Source organism: Cygnus atratus, chromosome Z (assembly GCF_013377495.2).
Source record: "Cygnus atratus isolate AKBS03 ecotype Queensland, Australia chromosome Z, CAtr_DNAZoo_HiC_assembly, whole genome shotgun sequence".
NCBI classification, from domain to species: Eukaryota; Metazoa; Chordata; class Aves; order Anseriformes; family Anatidae; genus Cygnus; species Cygnus atratus.
Window position 1 is genome coordinate 39,160,635 of NC_066396.1, and position 21,855 is coordinate 39,182,489.

The window sequence follows — 21,855 nt, forward strand, 5'->3', positions numbered from 1 at the left end:
TCCTTTTCTTTGTCTTCCCTTCTTTCCCTGCCTTTCTTCCTCCCCAAGTGATGAGCACATTATAAAGATCTGCCTCATCTCCTGGAAGTGTCCAAAATCAGACAGTAGAGAGTCACGGAGAGGAAAGAGACTGAGTTGGACCATGGTGGATTTTTATTTATTCATTTTAACTGAATGTACTAAGGTTATATAAAGCAAACTGATGCTAATTTCTTATATCGCCATAAACCTAAAGAAAACGGAGTGAAAGCAGTATTACAGAAACTAATAATGAAACTCGTATTCACTGAGGTTTTTAGTGAAAAGATTGAGCAGCAATATGTCAGCTCTTCAGTGATGCTGGAGAAGTTTGAGGCCTTGCATTCTAAATACAAACTTATTATGTGTTGGTCACAGTATAAACCTCCTTTTCCAAAATATTTGGATGCAGACTTTAGTTTTATAGTTGTGGACATAATGGTGGGAAAGAAAACGCACCCGTTCCCTACTGTTTGTCAGCTTTTGTTTGGTGGAAGAGAAATTGATGGGCTCAAAGTGTTCTTTTGTGTTTGAGATAATGTAAGGAAAGAAGATAAATGACAAGCTATGAATCTTGCAAAGCATGACCTTGATTACCACAAATGAGCAAGTACAGCAAGGCCCCTCAGATGCCTCTCACAGATAGAGCTGAAAACAAACATTTTGAGTCATCAAAGTTGTTAAACTGTTCAGGAGGAGTTGAGTGTCTGTTGCCAAACCTAGACTTCAGCACTAAAAGCATTTTTGCTTTATGTTAGTCATACATGCTCAAGAGGAGGGAGCCTGGGCATTAGCAAATTTTAATTGCCTCAGGGAGTTTGATCAGCCTGAGAATTCGGCTGGTTGCCTGGACAGTGGCACGAAGGAGGCTCAGTGGCAGCAAGGAGAGGCACTCGCTTGTAGTTTTTCCTCTGCGTTAGTGTTTTTAAGTGCTGAGAGTGAGAACTCAGGAATGCCTGTTTTCGACCATCCCTTAGTATTTTAAGCACACAAACCTTAGCGGTGTAATTGAAGAAAACAGAAGATAAACACACACTGAATGGTCTATCAGTGTTTTACTTATTTCCCTTGAGGACAAAATTGTGCACATGAAAACTATATTATTTTTGCTAAATAGCCAGTACGGGTAAGTTAATAGAATAACAAAAAAAGCTCCCTCATTCCCATTTAGCTCTTTGCATCTTAGCACTTTGTAGTTCATCTGTTGCCCTTGGTTTCTATTTTCAGGCCAGGGTTGGTGGAAGAAAATACTTTTGCTTTTCCGTGTGACTTGTACAGCCCCATTATGTCTCTGGTGTTTAATATTTCTGTACTGTATGTGACATACTGTTATGGTGAAGTTGCATAGCTTTAACCTGTTTTGGGTTCCTCATTGCAAAGATGCTGATTCTTCACTGGAGTGTGTCTATTGAAGGTGGTGTGGAAGAGCTGAGAGAAGAGGGCTTGTACAGTGTGGTGAAGGAGTAGAGGAGGGATCTGGATGTGGTTTTCAGGGACCCAGGGAGGGCTCAGAGAATGTGCCGGAAGACTTCTTGGAGGTGTGCACTGGTAGGGCAAGAGGCATGGGGACCAAGCTGCAACAGGGCAAACGCTAGATAGATACCAGGTAAATAAAAAGGGGGAAACAGTTGCTGTCGTATGAGCATCTCTGTAGCTGGAGATATTCTTTGGGCAATGTGCTAAGCAGCCATGTTTAAGCTGGCCCTGTGCTGAGCTGGCAGTTGGAGCAGGTTTCTTAAGAGGTTCCTTTGACCCTTTATTATTATGTAATTTTACTAAACTCTGTCCCAGATGGATGACACAGGTACAGCTTCAGCATAGGCAGGACAGCATGACTTCTCTTTACTTGGACGGTATGTGGTTGTACAGAAAGAATATTTAACATGCCTACTGCTAAAGAACAAAAAGGGAAGTGTGACAATATAGTGTCTGGTGAAATTTGCTCTGTCTTAGCCACATGGAGATATAGCTTTTATTCTTGTTTACAAATGATATTGTCATTACAAATGATATATGATATAGAACAGGATAGTAATGACTGTCCTAGCCTTCATAGTGTTGGCTTACGATGACTGTACATCTGACTTCTGTACATCTGATATAGATGATTTATTAACTTTAATGGTTAGAAACCAAGTAGTTGGTTACTCATGCTGGACTTCTCATCTTTCTAGATTTTGAAGAATTTTACATCTGTTCATCTCTCCTACGTGGAATTGAAGCAAATGGGACAGCAGCAGATAGGAAGTTACCCTGTTCACTTTCACCTTTGTGGGGATGTGGATGAAAAAGGAGGTTATAGTTTTAAGACTTACCTTGAAGGTCTTTCCATTCATCACTGTTTCTCCAGATGTGTCACTATCCATGCAACTAATGGCTTGCTGGTAGGTGCCAGGAGAATAAAATAGGCTGTGTTGAAATAAATGTTAAAAAGAACATTTAGAGCAAAAGTAGTCCCATCCCTTCAAGTTTAATTCTCAGCAATGTGTTTATGACAATGAATAAATAAACAAGTGCTTATTTTTAAGTAACTTACTTTAACAGAGTTTGCCCTTCTGGTTTTTTTCAGATTCTTGCAGGCAGCTAAACTCTCCAAACATAGTAATATGTTTGTAAGGGATAAATAAAACTCCATGTTTGAATCATCTGAACCACTGATACTGAAGCTTCACTCTGCAGCTGTGCCAAGATAGTAAAAACTAAATGGCACTTGTCAAATAAATCTCAGTAAATGCTATTGCTACTGACATAATGAACTTGTGTTTCTGCAGATAAAGGACACCATTGGCTATGACACACTGGGTCACTGTTTCTTCATAGAGGATGGCATTGAGCAGAGGAATACTCTCTTTCACAACCTTGGGCTAGTCACGAAACCAGGCACTATTCTTCCGACGGACAGAAACAGCAGCATGTGTATTGGTATCAGGGATAAAGTGTATGGAAGCTATGTCCCAGTACCAGCCACAGACTGCATGTGAGTATTTCATGGTGAAAAAGTAAAACCAAACCAGCTGCAGTAGTTAAACTGATGATCTCTTGACAATATACAGATAAAACAATTGTTATGCATCATCTAATGAATACAGACACCTTAAAAGTAATCCACATGACCATGCTGTTAAAAAAGAAAGTCTTTATTAAAGAGAAAACACAAGTTGCTTTGTAAAGAGATTTGTCGTTCCTTGAAATACTTGTTCAATAGATTTTAAGGCTGCATCTTTATTTCTGTGGTAAGGCACTGACATGCTTAAGTTGTCACCAAGTTTTTTCTGCGTAGCAATAATCTTTTGAAGAAGCTTATTAAAACAGTTTATAACGGCACTGAGTGTCTGAACTATCTTAAAATATTTTGCATTTAAGTAAAACAAAAAAAGAATTTTTGAGGATGTGTGTTTTTTTGTGTGTGTGTTTTGTGTATGTGACTTCAGAAATCAGTTTAGCCCTTTCTCACCCTTGTAGCGATTGCATCAGAGATATTTCTGTAGGGACTAGAGATTTTTTCCGTTCTAACTTGTTTCTGAATAATATTTCAGGGCAGTTTCAACATTCTGGATTTCTCATCCCAACAATCATCTTATAAGTAATGCAGCAGCAGGTTCACAGGTGAGGCATATGGATGTAGTTCAACACAAACTATTTGTGCCACTTACTCACAAAACACGTAATATTTACAATGTTTAAATGCATAATTTTTTTTATATGTATATTTATATATATATTTATATATTTGTCGTCACGCGGCCCTTGAAGGGCAACCAGGCGATCAGGCCCAGTCAGCATGGGTTTGTGAAAGGTAGGTCCTGCTTGACGAACCTGATCTCCTTCTATGACCAAGTGACGCGCTTGGTGGATGAGGGAAAGGCTGTGGAAGTGGTCTACCTTGACTTCAGTAAGGCTTTTGACACCGTTTCCCACAACATTCTCCTCAAGAAACTGGCTGCTTGTGGCTTGGACTGGTGTACTCTTTGTTGGGTTAAAAACTGGCTGGATAGCTGGACCCAAAGAGTTGTGGTGAATGGAGTCAAATCCAGTTGGAGGCCGGTCACTAGTGGAGTCCCCCAGGGCTCAGTACTGGGGCCGGTCCTCTTTAATATCTTTATCGATGACCTGGACGAGGGGATCGAGTGCACCCTCAGTAAGTTTGCAGATGACACCAAGTTAGGTGCATGTGTCGATCTGCTCGAGGGTAGGAAGGCTCTGCAGGAGGATCTGGATAGGCTGGACCGATGGGCCGAGGTCAACTGGATGAAGTTCAACAAGGCCAAGTGCCGGGTCCTGCACCTGGGGCGCAAGAACCCAAAGCAGCGCTACAGGCTGGGAGATGAGTGGTTGGAAAACTGCCTGGCTGAGAAGGACCTGGGAATACTGGTTGATAGGCAGCTGAATATGAGCCAGCAGTGTGCTTAGGTGGCCAAGAAGGCCAACAGCATCCTGGCTTGTATAAGAAGCAGTGTGGCCAGCAGGTCTAGGGAGGTGACTGTCCCCCTGTGCTCGGCTCTGGTGAGGCCGCACCTTGAGTACCGTGTTCAGTTTTGGGCCCCTCGCTACAAGAAGGACATGGAGGTGCTCGAGAGAGTCCAGAGAAGGGCAACGAAGCTGGTGAGGGGTCTGGAGAACAAGTCTTACGAGGAGCGGCTGAGGGAACTGGCGTTGTTTAGCCTGGAGAAGAGGAGGCTCAGGGGAGACCTCATCACTCTCTACAGGTACATTAAAGGAGGCTGTAGCGAGGTGGGGGTTGGTCTATTCTCCCACGTGCCTGGAGGCAGGATGAGGGGGAATGGGCTAAAGTTGCGCCAGGGGAGGTTTAGGTTGGATATTAGGAGGAACTTCTTTACTGAAAGGGTTGTTAGGCATTGGAATGGGCTGCCCAGGGAAGTGGTTGAGTCGCCATCCCTGGAGGTCTTTAAAAGACGTTTAGATGTAGTCCTTAGTGATATGGTTTAGTGGAGGTCTTGTTAGTGTTAGGACAGAGGTTGGACTAGGTGATCTTGGAGGTCTCTTCCAACCTAGACGATTCTGTGATTCTGTGAATATGTTTATATATGTTTGGCAGCATATTGTCATTACAAGTGTAGGTTTTGTCAAAGTGTGGATTAGATCAATTCCTCTTTGTAATTTAATAGATCTGTCAGTGGTGCCAGTATGTAAATGTAAAAATAAACAGCTTTCTTTTCAAAGAATTAGATATTAATATTAAGGCTTTTGTATTTTGTGTAATTTCTATCATGAGTTTACTGTTTGACTGCTCTGAAAAATAATGTTTTTATACCTTTAGTCATTGGAATGAAAAATAGTTGATTGTATAAGGAAGTGCAAAAAAACCCCAAACTTTCATTGGCTCTGTGTTTAATTACTTTTTTCTGAGCAGTGATTGCTGGTATGTTTTTACTTATTGTGAACCTTAGATGTTTGCAGACCTTTTTCAGTTCAGCCACTTGCAAAGTGAAGCTGAACTACTTGGTGCAGGCTGTGGAGTAGGGACTGGGATCTATTCTGCTTTTAAATCAGATGAGATGCTGAGACAGTGGTTCTGAGTGGATTTTTCCGAATAGATCAGTAGCAATAGAAAAAAGAAAGACTGATGCTGGAAGTAGAATATGAGTATGTTAGTGTATTCTTAGGTATAGAACATGTAACAAATTGTTAATAAGGAAAAATTCAAAATCTTTAAATAAGTTGAAATATCTGTAATATAGAAAAATATAAAATTATTATGCTAGTTTTTTTTTTAATCATCATTTTTGGACAAACCTTTGTTGTTGTTGTTGTTGACTGCCTACCACTAGGAAGGACCTGGCCATACTTAACTGAACCAAACCAGTTTTTCTTTTCTTAGCACAATGTCTTTCCATTTTGTCTACTTTAGATAACATTCCTTTGCCTGTTTTTAATATTGCAGGCTGAGTTAAAGGAAACATATTTCTTGACCTGATACTTAAACCTTCCAAGATCTTTTTCTGCCTCTGTATCCCAGTGAATTTTACTTTCTTCTGTTATACTGTGCATCCTCAGCATTTTTATAGGTTATGAAGTTTTGCAATTTTAATATATATTCTTTTGCATGTATACAATCATATTGGTATAAGAGGACTATAGCTTATTATGTTTCAGAAACAGATTACTTCAACTACGTTGATATAAACACCGCACTGTAGAGCTTTTTCTAGTGTAAACTAACAATTCATGAACAAATAAATAATTCCATTGCCTTCTCCAACTCTGTTGATATACAATGAAGTCTACTGTAAGGGTGTATCAGCAGTTATGGTTCTTTTGTTTGAGCTATGAGAGGGGGAAAAACAACTTTTATTTCTTTCTGAATACTTGTAAGTGCTTAAGAAGCTTTTAAGTTTATTAAACTTTTTTTTTTGAAGCATAAAGATGTGTTTTGGATAAAACTTGTTTGATTCTGCCAAGTGCAGAACTGTATTTAATTATATGTGAAGTAAGATTTTGGTATTTTATTAATGGAACATCCACATTTGCTTTGGAATTGTTAATCACCAGAAATGTCAAAATGTGTCGTCATTACGGATGGGAATATGTTACTCAGAAGCAGAATTTCCAGGGCTGTTTGGAAAATGAGTATATTCTCAGAGTGAAATGTATGAAATCTTTTTAGCCAGAATGAATTGGCTTTATCCATATTTCCTGAACAGGAGAGTAAAGACTATTTTTCATGATACAGAGCACATAGTATGCAGTATTTCTTTTACTGCTGTTTAACCCTTTAATGCTCCTTATGAAATTATTTTTTTCTATTAATAAAGGCACAGAGCAAGTAAGCAAAAATTTTCATATGTTTGTATCTGATGTGCAGGTGCTTTTGTTATGCCACCCCTTGTGGATTCAGATGTGGTTAGGAAAGGAGGCCCACAGAATTTCCTTTAGAAGATAAATCCAGCTTCTTTAAGAGCTGGGATGTTGAAGAAGTGGAGAAAATGAACAGATGCTGAAATTATTACTGCATGTTATTGGCACAGTTCTCTGAATTGGCCAGGCTTCTTGAAGTGCTTTATTCCCTTTTCCTGAAATCTCTTGTGGTTTTTTTGGCTGTCATTAAATTGTGATGTGCGCAGAGATGAACAAACCTTAGTCAGACTGCATCAGTAAGGCGGAGTAGAGTGCTTTTGAGTATTTTACAGTAAATAGTATGATTTACTAACAAATCAAGTATCTGTAGAAGTAAATTGAAATACAGAGGAGATGGGGAAGAGGGGAAAGAGACACATTGTGGCTTGAAATATTACAGAACCTTAAAGGTGTGGTATTAAATGATTTCACTGTGAAGCAAACACTTTTAATGCATGTTATTCACTAGAATATACCCTTATTTGCAAACTTCTACTTTTTCACTGGACAGTAGGTTTGGAGACTTTATTTTGATAAGTATGTTACCCTGTGCGCAGTTCGGAGTATGTTCTTATTTGCTTCATTAAAAATCCAAGTTCTGCTTAACATTCACTTATTTTGTGATTTGTAAGTTCTGATTTGTTTGCATTTAGTAGTATCAGACTCTTATAACTTATGCCATTCTCTCCTTATTTGCAGGATGCTGGAATATGGTATTTGTTCCACAGGATTGCTACAGGAGACTCTCATAGTTTAGCCATTGAAACCAAGTCAGAGCTCACACCACTAGGAATCTTCTATAACAACAGGGTTCATTCTAATTTTAAGGTAATGTACTGTCTCACAAAAAACAAACCAAAAACAGTTCTTAATTTGTACATATTTTATACTGGGAGTTGTTTGCTTAAATTTTGAGGTGGCTAAGTGATGATGGATTCATGCTGTGTTTGAACCACATGGTTCTATGTAGGTATTGCAGAAGAGTGTGTAACCAGCATATCCATAGTTTCTTGACTTGTCTGAAATATTTACTGTGTTTAATATCCTCTTGAGGTACATACAGCTAAAATCAATTAATAGTGTGAGAAATATATTTTTTTTCTCAAAAGTAGCATTTCATATGCTACTCTGTTACTGATGGCCTTGCTGTGGAGAAAGCTGATCCTTGAAGTACTGAGACTTATTACAGCTGTGATTCATCTCATCAATTCGTAGAATGGCTGTGACTTGCTTTCCTGAGTCTACAGTAAGTCAGATGTCTGCAGTCTCTGAACAGAGGTTAAGCTTCCTGTTGCCACCAGGAGCCCAGCAGCAGCCCTTTGTTATAGAGTTCTCAGTCCAGATACAGTCATTCAGTATTTATTTACTAATGGGACTTGGTTGTCTCTTCTACATTCTGCTAAGTGAAGTTAACTGAAATCCTTAAACTGATACTTTTGTTTGGAATCTAGTTGCTGTCCGTATAAAAATATACATGATGTTTTCTAAGCTCTCTACACATCTGTGTTAGTAAGCCTGGAGTTTACCTGAGGGTAAGGGCTGGGGAAGAAGTATCAATATAGGTTAATTTGTTTGATTGATTGATTTAACCTAATGAAACTGATTTTGCTTGATAAGTGTATATCTGGAATAGTAAGAAGTGATGCATTGCTTCATAGCAGTTATGTTAAGAGTGTGTCTGGAACTTTAGGGCTCTTGTTCAGATTGGAATTGAAAAATACTGAGTACAAAAATGCATTGTAAAGTAAAGTGTTTCAGCTATATAGTTCATTATCTTTAAACATGGATCGCGGTTTGTGTGCTGAAATTACATGTCAACAAAGCTGACTCTAGGAGCAGATCTGAGGATCTACTCGTGTAGATCAAATCTACTCATGTAGAACTTAATTCTAATGATAATTTGGATCACAGATCAAGGTGGCTGCTGCTACTTTTATATGTAATTCAGGTTAAACAACACAAATGTTTCCTTTTGCTTTTTTACTTTCTCAAGTACATTATTTCATACTGGATTATTGAGTTTCAAGTTGATGACGTCTGGGCAAAAAACAGCTTTAGTGGTGAAGATAGTTGAGTTTTAAACTAAAATACAAAGCATTTTTGCACAGCAGCATTTTTTTTTTCATTAGTAGCATTTGTGAGGATATTTTGTATTCACCACAAGATTGGCTTCCAAATTTTCCAGAACAGCATCTGGAAGTAAGTGTAAAACTTCAAATAGTCAGATGTGAAAAAAATCTGAAATTAACTTCAACGATTTTCCATCATTTTTTTTTTTTTTTAAACCCCAGGCAGTTCTTTTCCTGGGATTTTTCAATTACTTTTCAAAATTTGCATAGATAGTGCTTTTTTCCTTAGACAATACGTCAGTTAAGTCCAAGCTGAAAGATCTAAGAGTCTGTAGTAAAGTGTATTGAATGAAATGTAACTTTTAAATTTTAGAACTCTAATGTTTACTGTCTCTTTAGTGTTGTCCAGTATGAAATTTCCCCCCCTTTTTTTTTTTTTAAGGCTGGTTTGTTCATTGATAAGGGTGTTAAAACAACTAATGCTAGCGCTGATGATCCCAGAGAATATCTTTGTTTGGACAACAATGCAAGGTAAAGGATACTGTCTTACAACTGAGTGAAAAATGGTAAAGTTCTGAGTTTTTCATACATTCATATGAGGAAAAGCATTTTTAACACACTATAAATAATAAATGAGCAATAAGTTCATATATTTTTTTTTTCCTCATCTGTGTGTCTGTTTGGGAGCAACAAAGCATGTTGTACCTTAAAGAGCTGGCTTTTCCTTCTAAGACCTTGGCCAAGGCAGTTTTTAGCCCCTTAGAACTCGTAGGTTTAACCACGCTCTGCTGTCACGCTTAACGTATGTTCTGGAATTGCTATTAAAAGTAAAACCTTATTTTAAAATCTGCTTCAGATTTATGGCTCAGTTCTAAATAATTTTTAGGAAAAGGCATACTAGCAGTAAGTGTAATACATCCGTTTGCCTTTCCTACTGCTGAATGCTTCCTGCCATGCCTTCTAGACTTAGAGATTGTCGTTCAGTGGTATAGTTTTACTGAAGGCTATTTGTTGAGATAGTACAATCAACCACATAATCTTTAGTTTACAAAGTAAGAGAAAATAGTGGAGAGTCTAGGAAAAATTTAGGTTATCCTATGTTTGGTCTTGTCCTGTGCTTCAAATGAAATAGCCTGGGTTAGTGGTCATATATCAAATGACAAGGAAAATATTGGATAACTGTACCCATCAACATTTTATTATGATAAACAAGCATTAAGACTGAAAATGAAGTTCATAAGATTATCTGTATTTCTGATGGAGCTTTGTTTAGGACGGGGATAGTTAAGTGATAATTGCAGTTTCAAAGAGGAAAGTTCCACAGTTTGGTGATACTTTATGCTTCATGCCTTGGAAACTAAGAGATGGTTAGGTTTAATCGTTAAATTTTAAGTGAAATCCCATATAATTCCTTTGGATTACCATTGGTCTTAACCGGTAGTCAAGAAGCATTTAAGGGAAGCAACAAGCCATGTCAGAGCCTGTAGTGTGTTGACAGGTCATCAAGAGGGGGTGCAAAAAATTGTGTTTGAAATGTGGTTCATCATTCACAATAGCCAAAGAATTTATGAGGCTCCCTGTAGCTACATTAGACCACTAATCATGTAAACAAACTGGAATAGTTAAAATGTTAATTTAGCAGCCTTATGCTGTCAGAAAACAAACAAACAAACAAAAAATTCACCCCTTCTCCCTTGCCCTCCAAAAAGAAAAACACCAAAAAAAACCCCTACACCAAAACTTCCAGAAGCCTAGATTGTGATACCACAGATCCAAACTAGGGTAGAAGGTGACTATGGTAAAGGGCATATATTTGCTCAAACTGCATTCTTATAAAGATATATATATATTTTAACGTGTTACATCTTATGTGGGATTCTGGGCTTATTTTCTGACAGCTTCCACCAGTCTTTAATCAGGCTGTTCCTTTCTATTAGCTAAAATTGATACTAGCTATAAATTACCATATGAGGCCATCTTGACTGCAATACAGAGTATCCGGGTTAAAATAGAAAAATTATCTCATGTGTGCTCAAACTAGATAAGGACATGAGTGGCAGGAGAGCAGCTCAGCAGAACATCTGGAGTGCTGCTTGACAGTGGACTCAACATGAGCCAGCAGTGTGCCCTGGCAGTCAGAAGGGCAAACTGCAGTGGGGGGTGTGTTAAACACAGCACAGCCATCATCCAAAAAGGATGATTCTCCCACTATATTTAGTATCGGTGCAGCCTTACCTTGAGTATTGCGTGCTCTTCTGGGCTCCACAGTATAAAAAGGATGTTAAAGGTCCTTGAAAGAGTCAGAGGAGGGCAACGCAGCTGGTAAGAGGGCTGGAAGGTATGTCCTGTGAGGACACTTGAGCTGTCCAGTCTGGAGAAGAGATCAAGAGGTGACCTCATTGCTCTCTGCAGCTTCTGAGGAGGGGAAGCGGAGAGAAAGGTGATGGTCTTTGCTCCTGGCCACTGATGACAGGATGCCTGGGAATGGTAGAAAGCTGCACCAGGGGACATTCAGACTGGATCTAAAAAAAGTTTTATATTCCCTCTTCATGGCACACCAAAGAGGCTTTTCTGGGAATGGATAGCTACAGATGCACATGGTTTTGGCTTCTGTCAGTCCTAGCATGAAGCAGAGTTGATTTTACCTGTCAGATAAAAGTGGGTGTTTGTCTTTCAAGGTTTCTCAGCTCAACATATTTGACCCATATAAAACAAACAGTATTTTTATATTAAATGTTTGGGTTTTTATCTGTCACAGGTTTCGACCTCATCAAGATGCAGACCCTGAAAAACCCCGAGTTGCTGCCCTGATTGACAGATTAATCTCTTTCAAAAACAATGATCATGGGGCCTGGGTCAGGGGAGGAGATATCCTTATTCAAAACTCTGGGTAGGTATCCAGAAGCAAACAGCTGCATGTTGTTAAGAAGTTTCCCCTGAAGCTGTTTTTATGAAATCGTCCTACAGGGTTATGATAGAAGATTGAAGCTTTTATCTGGGAACTGCTTGATATCTTCCAGTGCTTTCACAACAATCCACTGCTTTAAAAGAAGCAAGGTTTTACATGACTAGATGAGAACCTGTCTTAATGGAAAAATTAAACTATATCTATAATAGAAGTCTAAAAGTCAGTTGAAACCATACATTTATACTGAGATGTCTGTGGTTTCTTTGAGGCTTTCAGGTTTCTACTTAAAATATGTAGAAATTTGTTTTGTTTTGTTTTTAATCAGCATTGTTATAAGAATTACTTGTAAGTATTGGTGTTCTCTAAATTCCATTAATGCAAAAACTCAGGCTTTCTTCAGCAGATAGCAGGATGTGTTCTTACAGCATTTTGTTGTAGGATAGTCCAGAAGATGTAACTGAAGCTTGATTTGAAGCTTTGATGAACTTTCTTTTAGGTTTGCGGACAATGGAATTGGTTTGACATTTGCTAGGTGAGTACTTAAGCTTCATCTCTTCCGTGTTTTCTTGCTTAAAAGTTGAGAAAAGTAAAATAGATAAGTCAGTTAAAGGTAATGGGTATACTTTCATAAGGATACAGTTTCAGTTTGCTGCCCGTTTCCAGTGGTACGGAAGATGTTATTAAAGCTGTTAATTGACATAGCTGCCAAATCTTGCACTTTATTCAACCTGTATGCTTTACACCACTCTTTATCAAGAGGGTTATGTTTATTCAGGTCTTTTTGGTATGGTATGATGCCCTAGACAGTTTTGATTTTTTTCCTCCTAAACAATTCAAGGTGAGTAAAGGAAAAGAAGCAATGAGTGTTAGAGTGAGCAGAGTCTCATTTTAATGAAAGGGAATCAAGTACCTTGGGTAGAAAGCCGAAACTGCTGCCATTTAGGTTGTGACAAGCTGTTTCTAGAGTTGTGGGAATGGGCTGTAACAGAAAGAGTGCTGCACTACAGGGAGAGACAGAAAATGTAATGCTCAGCTCTGTGCAGGTGTTTTTAGCCTTTCGAACTGTAGTAGACTGTAATACCATTAACGGTTAAATGTATTGCTCTATGTATTACAAATAAGGTATAGACTGCTTTGCTTTATGAAGACTACTACAGAAGTAGGAGTAGGACCATGCCTTTGTGTTTTCATCTGCTGTAAAGTCTTGGCTAAAAGACTATCTCTTATCTCTGATGTTGCTTTGATAGTGATGGGAGCTTCCCAAATGATGAAGGTGCCAGCCAAGAAGTATCTGAGTCTCTGTTCATAGGGGAGAGCAAGAACTATGGGTTTCATGGTGGTCAAAATAAATATACAGGGTCAGGAGGAATAGACAATAAGGGACGCACTCTGCCTCGAAATCGGTAAGTATGTCACGAGTGAAGGAACTAATACGTCAGAAGTGTTGTTTGTATCAGTTATAAACACCTTTCTTACTTGAAATGCAGGGGGCATGAAGATACTATTGAAGGTGATACTCCCCTTTTGTTTTGAATACTTTGCATGACAGTTGTCTTACCTTTTTTTCTGAGGCAGTTTTCATTTTCTGCTGCTGCAGGTTAATTTTCCTTAGCAATTTAAGTTATCCTGCTTTAATGAAACCTTAGTTTATTATCATTAATGTGTAAATATTTGGGCCTGGAAGAGAGAGAGAAAAAGTTTTCAGGTAAAGGGAATTCTAGGGTCAATTTGGAACTACCGACTGCAGTCTATCTGTAACAAATACAAATGTGTGACAGTGATCCGTTCCTTCTCCCTGTGGATTGCTGGAATGCTTGTTAAAAATGGTGCCAGGCCCTGCCCTTACTGCAGAACATGAAAGACATGAGAACTAGATCTCAGCCATCCTGGTTTTGTGTCACTTAGCCATGTAGAGCAAACAACTGAATGTGGTAGTGATACTTGAGATAATTTGAGATAAAGGTAGTGATACTAGAGATAGTTGAGCTGGGCAGGCTTACAGAATGGTGAAGGGAGATTTGGAGGTCATCTGGTTCAACCACCCTGCTCAAGTAATGCCACCTACAGCAGGTTGTCCAGGACAATGTCTAGGCAGCTTTTGAAGATCTCCAGAAAGGCAGACTCTACAGCCTCTCTGGACAACCTGTGCCAGTGCTCAGTCACCCACACAGTAAAGGAATGCTTCCTGATGTTCAGAAGGAATCTCCTGTGTTTCAGTTTGTTCCCACTGTCTCTTGTCTTGTCACTAGGCACCAATGAAAAGAACCTAGCTCCACCTTCTTTTACCCTCCTTTCAGTTATTTATAGACATGAGTGAGGTCCTGCCATGATTCTTCTCTAAACTGAACAATCAGAGCCCTCTCAGTCTTTCCTTACAGGGGAGGTGCTCCAGTCCCTTCGTCATCTTTTTGGCCCTTCCTTCCTTGTCCAGTACCACTGAGATGTCTTCCTGGTACTGGAGAGCCCAGACCTGGACCCAGTATTCCAGGTGTGGCCTTACCAATGCTGAATAGAAGGGAAGAATTGCATGCCTCATTGTTCTGGCAACATTTTGCGTAACGCACCATTAACCTTTGCTGCAATGGCACATTTGTGGCTCGTGTTCAACCTGGTGTCCATTAGAACCCACTGGGCCTCTTCAGCAAAGCAGAGTGCAGTGGTGCATGGGTTGTTCCTCTCCAGGTCCAGTACTTCACGCTTCCTATTGTTGAACTTCATGAGGTTCCTGTCAAGCCATTTCTTCAGCCTGCTGAGGTCTCTTTGAATGGCAACATAATCCTCCAGAGTATGAGCAACAGTCTCCCAGCCTGCAGACTAGCTGAGGCACTCTACCCCTGTCATCTAGATCATTAATGAAAATGTAAAACAGGACTGGACCCAGTATTGATCCCTGGGGTACACCGCTGGTTACTGGTCTCCAACTAGACTCGGTTCCACTTACCACCACCCTCTGTGCCCAGCTGTTCAGGTGGTTTTCAGTTCTCCTTACTGTCTGCACATCCAGCCAATACTTCATCACCTTCTCTGTGGTGATTTTATGGAAGTGTTAACAGCCTTTCTGAAATGTGGGTAGACAGTATCCACTACCCAACTGCCTTCCACCCCACCACACCCCCCCATCTACCAAACCTGTCACTGCATTGTAGAAGGCTTTCAAGTTGGTCAAACATGCCTTTCCCTTGGTTAATGCATTGTGACCACTCATGGTCACTTTGTTCTTCATATGCCTGGAAATGGTATCTAGGATTAATTCCTCCATCACTTTCCCAGGGATGGAGGTGAGGCTGACCAGTTTGTAGTTCCCTGGATCTTCCTCTTTGCCCTGCTTAAAGACAGGAGCGATATTTTCTTTTCTCCAGTATTCAGGCACTTCCAATTACCATGACTGACCAAAGAGAGGATGATATTATTCTGCTTTGTTTCCCACACTGGAGAAGGAGCGCATTTGCAAATGGACAACAATAGCTGTTCTCATCTAACAGAAAAATTCAAAAGGGCATGGGAATTCTAGGCTCATTAGATAAATGCAGAAAGAAGATTTCCTTTACCAGGATATAACCTGCAGGTCATTGTATTAATGTTGCATTCTTGATTCTTGTGAATGAGTGAAAATGTATTTCTGATACTGACTTAGGCTTGTCACGGTTTTTGTTAGAGGATGCTGTAAATATTTATTTTTATTAACAGGACATTTCCAATTAGAGGTTTTCAAATTTATGATGGACCTATTCACCTTACCAAGTGCACATTCAAAAACTTTGTGCCAACTCCAGACAGATTTACCAGTGCAGTTGGTTTCTTGATGAAAAACCCTTGGCAGATGACACCAAAAAACAACATATCTCTTGTGAAGTTCGGTCCAAATGTAAGTTTATTACAAATTTTCTTTTACTTTTTTAGGTGGCTTAGATTTTCTTCTTGCTGTATTTAAAATAATCATCTAAGGCCCTGTGGAAAAAATGTCCAACTCTTCCTTATATCCCTACTCCAGAGTATCTCTTGACTGGAGGTCACCCAAGGTGTCCTTTGTCTCCCAGACAAAAAAACTAATACCAAGGAATATGTAGGATGGGTTGCATTAATGATCTCTTTTATAGCTAATGATGAAGCTGAAAATAAGTTTTGTAAGGTCTAGTGTATGCTTAGTAATGAATTTTCAGTTGTAACTACTAACACAGTTCAGAAGTAAGAGATGGCCTGAGCCTACTAAAATTGCATTGCTCTTGCCTGAAGACTTTTAATCAACTTTGTCAAATTCCTGTGTTTCTGCAAGCATGTAGGTGTTAATCTGTGCTTCACCTGGGAAAAAGGAAAAATATATTTTAATTCTTGTTACCAGGTTTCTCTAAAAGCCTTCTTTGGAAAACCTGGTCCCTGGTTTGAAGAAGGAGATTTGGATGGTGACAAGAACTCAATATTCCATGATGTAGATGGTTCAGTGACTGGTTACAAGGATACCTATGTGGGCAGAATGGATAACTACCTGATTCAACACCCCAAGTGCATTAATAATACAGAATGGAATGGAGTGATTTGCAGCGGGACCTATGCACAGGCTAGTATTACTCTGGCTTCTGTTTGAGACAAATCTACACTATGCACAAGCTGTCAGGGAGAAGTGAGGTGAAAGAAGTGCAAATTCTTCATCTTTGGATTTAAAGAAAAGAAAAATCTTTAACATTCTTTTAAGTTAAAAAAAAAAAATGCACAGTACAATTTTTGGCTAGTTTTGTATACCACCTTCCCTTCGGCATGCAAACTGGGAGTACAATATTAGATGCTGCAGGGTAAAAACAAATGCATATGTTGTGAGTATGCATGCCAAGAGTTCCTTGTTGAAGTCCTATCTATTAAAATATTTTTGTATTGGAGGTGTTTTCTTCTGCTGGAGATTCCTGTGTTTTGTTGATGGACTGTTTTTTGAAGTGTTTCTGTTTTATTATTTCTTTTTTAATGAAGATGTTAAACACCACCTCTTGAATATAAATCTCATGCAGTTCTGGTTCCTGTTCTATATGAGTTTGACCAAGTACTATAGTATTACAAAAATACAATTTATTTTTGTTGCTGCTGTTGTTGTTCCCTCTTTTTTTTTTTTTTTTTAAAGTCTGTAAAAATACCCATTATTTTTTTCAAATAGGGCTCTTTTGGGGGAAAAGAAATATTTCTTCTGAGAAATATTTGCATATTGCATAGCTCAAAACCTCACAGTGCAGGAGTTCTGCTGCAATAATATACAGATTTCGCTATTTCCTTTAATTTCTTCTTGTACTGATTAAAACACTGCATCCAAACCTTCCCTCTTTCTTTTCCTCCTCTTTAATATTACATAGGTCTATGTCCAAACATGGAATGGACAGAATCTTTCCATGACTATTGTACGAGATGAGTACCCATCCAATCCCATGGTTCTTAGAGGTATTAATCAAAGAGCTGTCTTTCAGCAATACCAGCCAGTAGTGATGCTCCAAAAGGGCTACACAATACATTGGAATGGAAAAGCTCCAAATGTCACTTACCTGTATCTCATCAACTTCAACAAGTATGTTTCCATTCTTTAATATCATTGAACCATACGGCAATAATTAAGTAATGTCTTGTAGAATTAGCATGTTGAGAGTTTGTAATTATCAGTCAGACTGGATCTTGAAATTATTATTTTTTTTAATTGCAAATATTAAAGTATGAAAAGCAGGAGATTAAGCAAAAGACCTGTACCTAAAGTTAAAAATACATCCAATGTGGTGTCTTTAAGGAAAATCCTTTGGAGGAGAAAATACGTCAAATGGTGAAGTTCAGCAGAACTGAAGTTGAATAGTTAGGGATACTTGGTCTGGATGTCAGAGGAAGTAATTAAATGTCTAAAGAATAAAATCAAATATTTCCTATGGGTGTCCAAGTTACTATAATATTTTAATGAAACATTTTAAGTAGAGGAGGGAAGAAAGATGTTCTGGTTGGGGGTGTAGGAGCTTTTTGTGTTCTTGTTACTTGTTTTTTTGAGTGATCTGCATGCTGCGCATCGTCATGTGAACTGCTCCTGTGGTGAATTATACATTTATTTTGTTTCAGGAATGACTGGATTCGTGTTGGTCTTTGTTATCAACCAAATACAGATTTTGTTATAGTATTGGAAACCTTTCAAAGGAAGTCATCTGCTTTGTCAAGCAAGATTGAGCGCTATGTGCCTGTATCTTCAATTCTGGAGCTCGAAAAGAATCGATCAGACAAGAAGTTTTATTTTGACAACAGTACTGGGTAACACCTTATAACTTGACCCTAATGGAAGATGTTTAATGTTAAAAGTGGTCAGTTTGACATCAGTAATAGCAACTAGTTAAGACACCTGTATTAGAGGAAAGCTGTTAGAAAGGAGCCCAAAGCTGCTTTGAAAGAATACTTGGTGACTTTGAATCTTCAAAATAGAGATGGCTGTCACTGGAGTACTTTCCCAAGCGCACCACAGTTCCACAGATATTTCCTATCCCACATCAGGAGAAAACATGGTATCAATGGGGCTGCAGAAAAGTATCTTGCAGGAAGTACCTTCTAAGTCTTTAAAGAAAATTCATACATTCTTGTTCAACTTCTGAGAAGTTTTCTGTTACACGAATGTTTTGAAAAATATGTATTTCCAGAATCTTTTTTCAGCCATGTGAATAGTATTTAAAATTCCTAGTCTCTTTCAAAATTATTTCTGTCAGGAACCTACTGAGATCCTTCTGACAGGTTTAACAATATGGTCAACGTTTTCCAAAATAAGTCCTACATACATCAGTTGTGTGTTTGAAATTTTTGATTCTTAATGTATAAGAAATGATTAATAAAATACTTTGTTCCATTATCTGTGGTAAATGGGCAGATGAATGTAGCTTTTTGAAAGACATGTATGGAAACCTGTAGCTGGAAACAGCTACAGTGATAACAATTAAATATATAAAAGAATTACTATCAGTTTCTTTGCAGTGGTAGCATTTATGACCACTACACTAAATTGCATTTCCAGGCATTCACTTAGCATGCAACAGTCTAATTATATTATCCATTGCTGGTAGATATAGATGAATATCCAAACAATTACCAGTGGTATCTGTAAATATCTGTGATCAAGGAAAACATTTATGCTCTATAGTTTGTTTGTTTGTTTGTCTTTTTTTTCCTGAAAGCCTCTATTTTGAGGAATGGCTGTTCTTTTCTGAACATATGCATCCATAGTGATATCTCTTTTAATTGCTGGGGATTTCAGATATGTCTGTGGGGACTTCTTAACTCTAGTAAGCTGTAAATATTTTGAAAAAGTTTGAACAATGGTTCAGAAGTAAATACTGTAGTTTTTCTGCTTCTCAAAATCATGAAATATAGCTGCTGAGGTTTAACATAAATACGTATCTTTCTAGTAATTTTTCTATATTCTTCCCTCCCCCCTACCTTTTTTGTGTAGATTACTGTTTTTATTTCTTCAAGCCAAATACAATAGGGATGGTCACAGTTATTGCTCATCTCAGGGATGTGAAAGGATCAAGATTGTGACCAAAGATCCAGCAAAAGGGGTCAGTAACTGCATGGCAAAAGCTTACCCAAAGTACTACCAAGGACCAACTGTCATAAAGCAGATGCCAGTAAAAACTACTGTACCGTGTACAAAGTGTGGCACAACTCAGGTAAAATAAAATAGGCAAAAACTTGCATCATCTATATAGTTGGTGTTACGTTCTACTCATGTTAAGGCAGAGTTTCAGTTTTTCAGCACAGAATTTGCAATGGTCACATTTTTTATCTCCTGTACACTAGAAGGCAGGGAGGCTCTGTAGCATGGAGTTTTCAATTTTTGCTCTTTGAAAAATGCTGCTACTTATTTGTGTTTTGCTCTGTGTGCTTTGGAGAAGGGTCTCCATGGCATGGGCAGATCTGACGTCTTGAGCTTCTGTATCATCTGTGCTCCCATGTAGGAAAGCTTTGCTGTGGAGACCTGTAGTTCAAGGCATACTATTGGCCAGCCTTCTCTTTTGCGGGGGATTTTGCTTATTAGCAAAAACTTGAAATTATATTTTCTCTATGCAAGCTGAGAAAAATACTGAAAGTAAAGAATAAAATAAATTACACTATTTGTATAACACTGTATTTGTTAGCATTACCAGTAACACAAATACTGTCACACTGCTTTGGAGCATAAGCTGTCTTGCAAAATTTATGTCATGATAAAGTGTTGATGACATATGCATATGAGTAATTAAAGTGTTTTGTTTGATATCTAGATGGTATTCACCAGTGATCCTCACAAAAACTACCTCCTTGTGCAGATTAATTCATCTGGTAAAAAAGACTTAAGCAGAGGTCAGCAAGCATTTATTTTTGTAAGTATTCTTCTTTTCTTTCTTTCTTTCTTTCTCTGTAGCAGCTTTTATTACAACAGTTGTTCAGCCTTGCATAATGCTGAGCTCACTTTTCTTCCCCTGAATAAAAAGTGTTGGTTCATGGTCTGGAAAACAATCAGAAAGCTTGTGTTTTAACCTCAGAAAAGGAAGCTACGAAGTCCTCCTTTGTGTATTCAAATCCTTTGCACCTGGAGAGAAATTGTACTGGTAGGAAGAAACTTTAAATGCTCAGATTCATGTAGAAACCTGGATGGTTATGCATTTATTGTTGGCAGTTTTAGGAAAAAAACAAACAAACACAAAAACACTTGTTAGTTAAATCCACGTTGTCAAATTTATTCTTAACAGATTAGTGGTTTAATAGGATGAGACATTCAAGTCCCTAAGTAGTTTTGCTAAACTTCTATGAATTCTTTAGTAATTGACATTTTGAAGATTTTGGTATTTGTTCTGATATAGTCCTGGTAAATCTAGTAATGTAGAATTGTATAAAATATCCGCTTTGATTTTTCTGTTCATATGCTGAAGGAGACTTGCATGTGATTGAAGATAGTATTTGTAGATAGGCTTACACCACAAAGCTTTAAGTTCATTTGTGACTTAAGTTCTGCAACATCAGTGCACTAGCTTGGTTGAAACAGTGAAACTCTTGAATTCTTTAGACAGCTGAATGTCACGAGTAGTATAATCTTATCAGCTGCAAACTTGTACAGGAATGTGTTCGCTGTATCCAGAGCAGTAAGAATGCAGCATAGGAGGACAGAGCACTAAAACCATGCAGCCACAGAGACTAGTTAACTGCACTACTGCCAACAAGTGTGGATTTGGTATTTGAATGGTAGCTTTCTGAAGCAGGTAGTAAATCACTTGAAATTTGACTGGTCTCCGTGTAAAAGCTGGTTTCCATACAATTTCAGAAGTCCCACTGAAAGTTTCCGCTTGTGGGGGAAAAATGGAGAACTGCTAGTGAGAGGAGAGCATTTCTATTTAGAACACTGTTGTGGCTAAACCTGATGTAGGTTAACACTGCAGTATAACAGCTGATGAATTCATAGTAAATTTAAGAAAAACGTTTTTTCTCTCCTGTCTCTCCTACCATTCAGGTTAATGACACTACGTTTTCCTTCAAGGATAATGGTATACTTATTGTTGTAGTTGATGCTTGTGTTGGCACAGTGTCAGGAAATAAATTATTTTCTGGAGAGGACATTAAGCGTGTAGGTGGATATTTAAAATCTGGAATTCCACAAAGGTACGTGTGATGAGCATTTATTTCTGATATGTTCTGCAAGATGTAGTTCTCCTCTCTAGCAAGGATTTAACTAATGATAGTTATGTAGTAACGCTGAAAGTGAACAAAACATGTATCAAAGGTAAGGAAAAAGGAGAAATATAGGAGCAATTTAAGAGACAAATTAATTTGAGAAAACAAAGAAGCTCTTTAGATTTCCCAACACTGCCTGTCTTCCAGTTCAAAAAGAAACTAAACATCATGTTGTAACACCTCTTCGCTTAAAACAGGAAGAACTTCTGTTTTAATAAGGTTGCTTAACACTACTGACATGAACTGTATGACAAGATATCAAACTAGTTGGGAATGACTTTTCTCCCTATCCAGGTGAAAATTATT

General features: G+C 38.3%; 1 protein-coding gene across 5 annotated transcripts in view; it reads left to right on the top strand.

Moving 5' to 3' along the window:
* The window catches only part of CEMIP2 (cell migration inducing hyaluronidase 2), a 52,282-nt gene that overhangs the window by 27,057 nt on the left and 3,370 nt on the right, over positions 1-21,855 (top strand). For all 5 annotated transcript variants that reach the window (XM_050716135.1, XM_035558483.2, XM_050716134.1 and 2 more), the window contains exons 8-22: positions 2,193-2,402; positions 2,790-2,995; positions 3,555-3,624; positions 7,573-7,701; positions 9,385-9,473; positions 11,701-11,832; positions 12,347-12,382; positions 13,098-13,253; positions 15,538-15,715; positions 16,190-16,405; positions 17,184-17,392; positions 17,923-18,108; positions 19,292-19,511; positions 20,106-20,204; positions 21,329-21,477. In XM_050716135.1, coding sequence (XP_050572092.1) covers positions 2,193-2,402; positions 2,790-2,995; positions 3,555-3,624; positions 7,573-7,701; positions 9,385-9,473; positions 11,701-11,832; positions 12,347-12,382; positions 13,098-13,253; positions 15,538-15,715; positions 16,190-16,405; positions 17,184-17,392; positions 17,923-18,108; positions 19,292-19,511; positions 20,106-20,204; positions 21,329-21,477 — 2,285 coding nt within the window. The remainder of the gene's footprint in view (positions 1-2,192; positions 2,403-2,789; positions 2,996-3,554; positions 3,625-7,572; positions 7,702-9,384; positions 9,474-11,700; positions 11,833-12,346; positions 12,383-13,097; positions 13,254-15,537; positions 15,716-16,189; positions 16,406-17,183; positions 17,393-17,922; positions 18,109-19,291; positions 19,512-20,105; positions 20,205-21,328; positions 21,478-21,855) is intronic.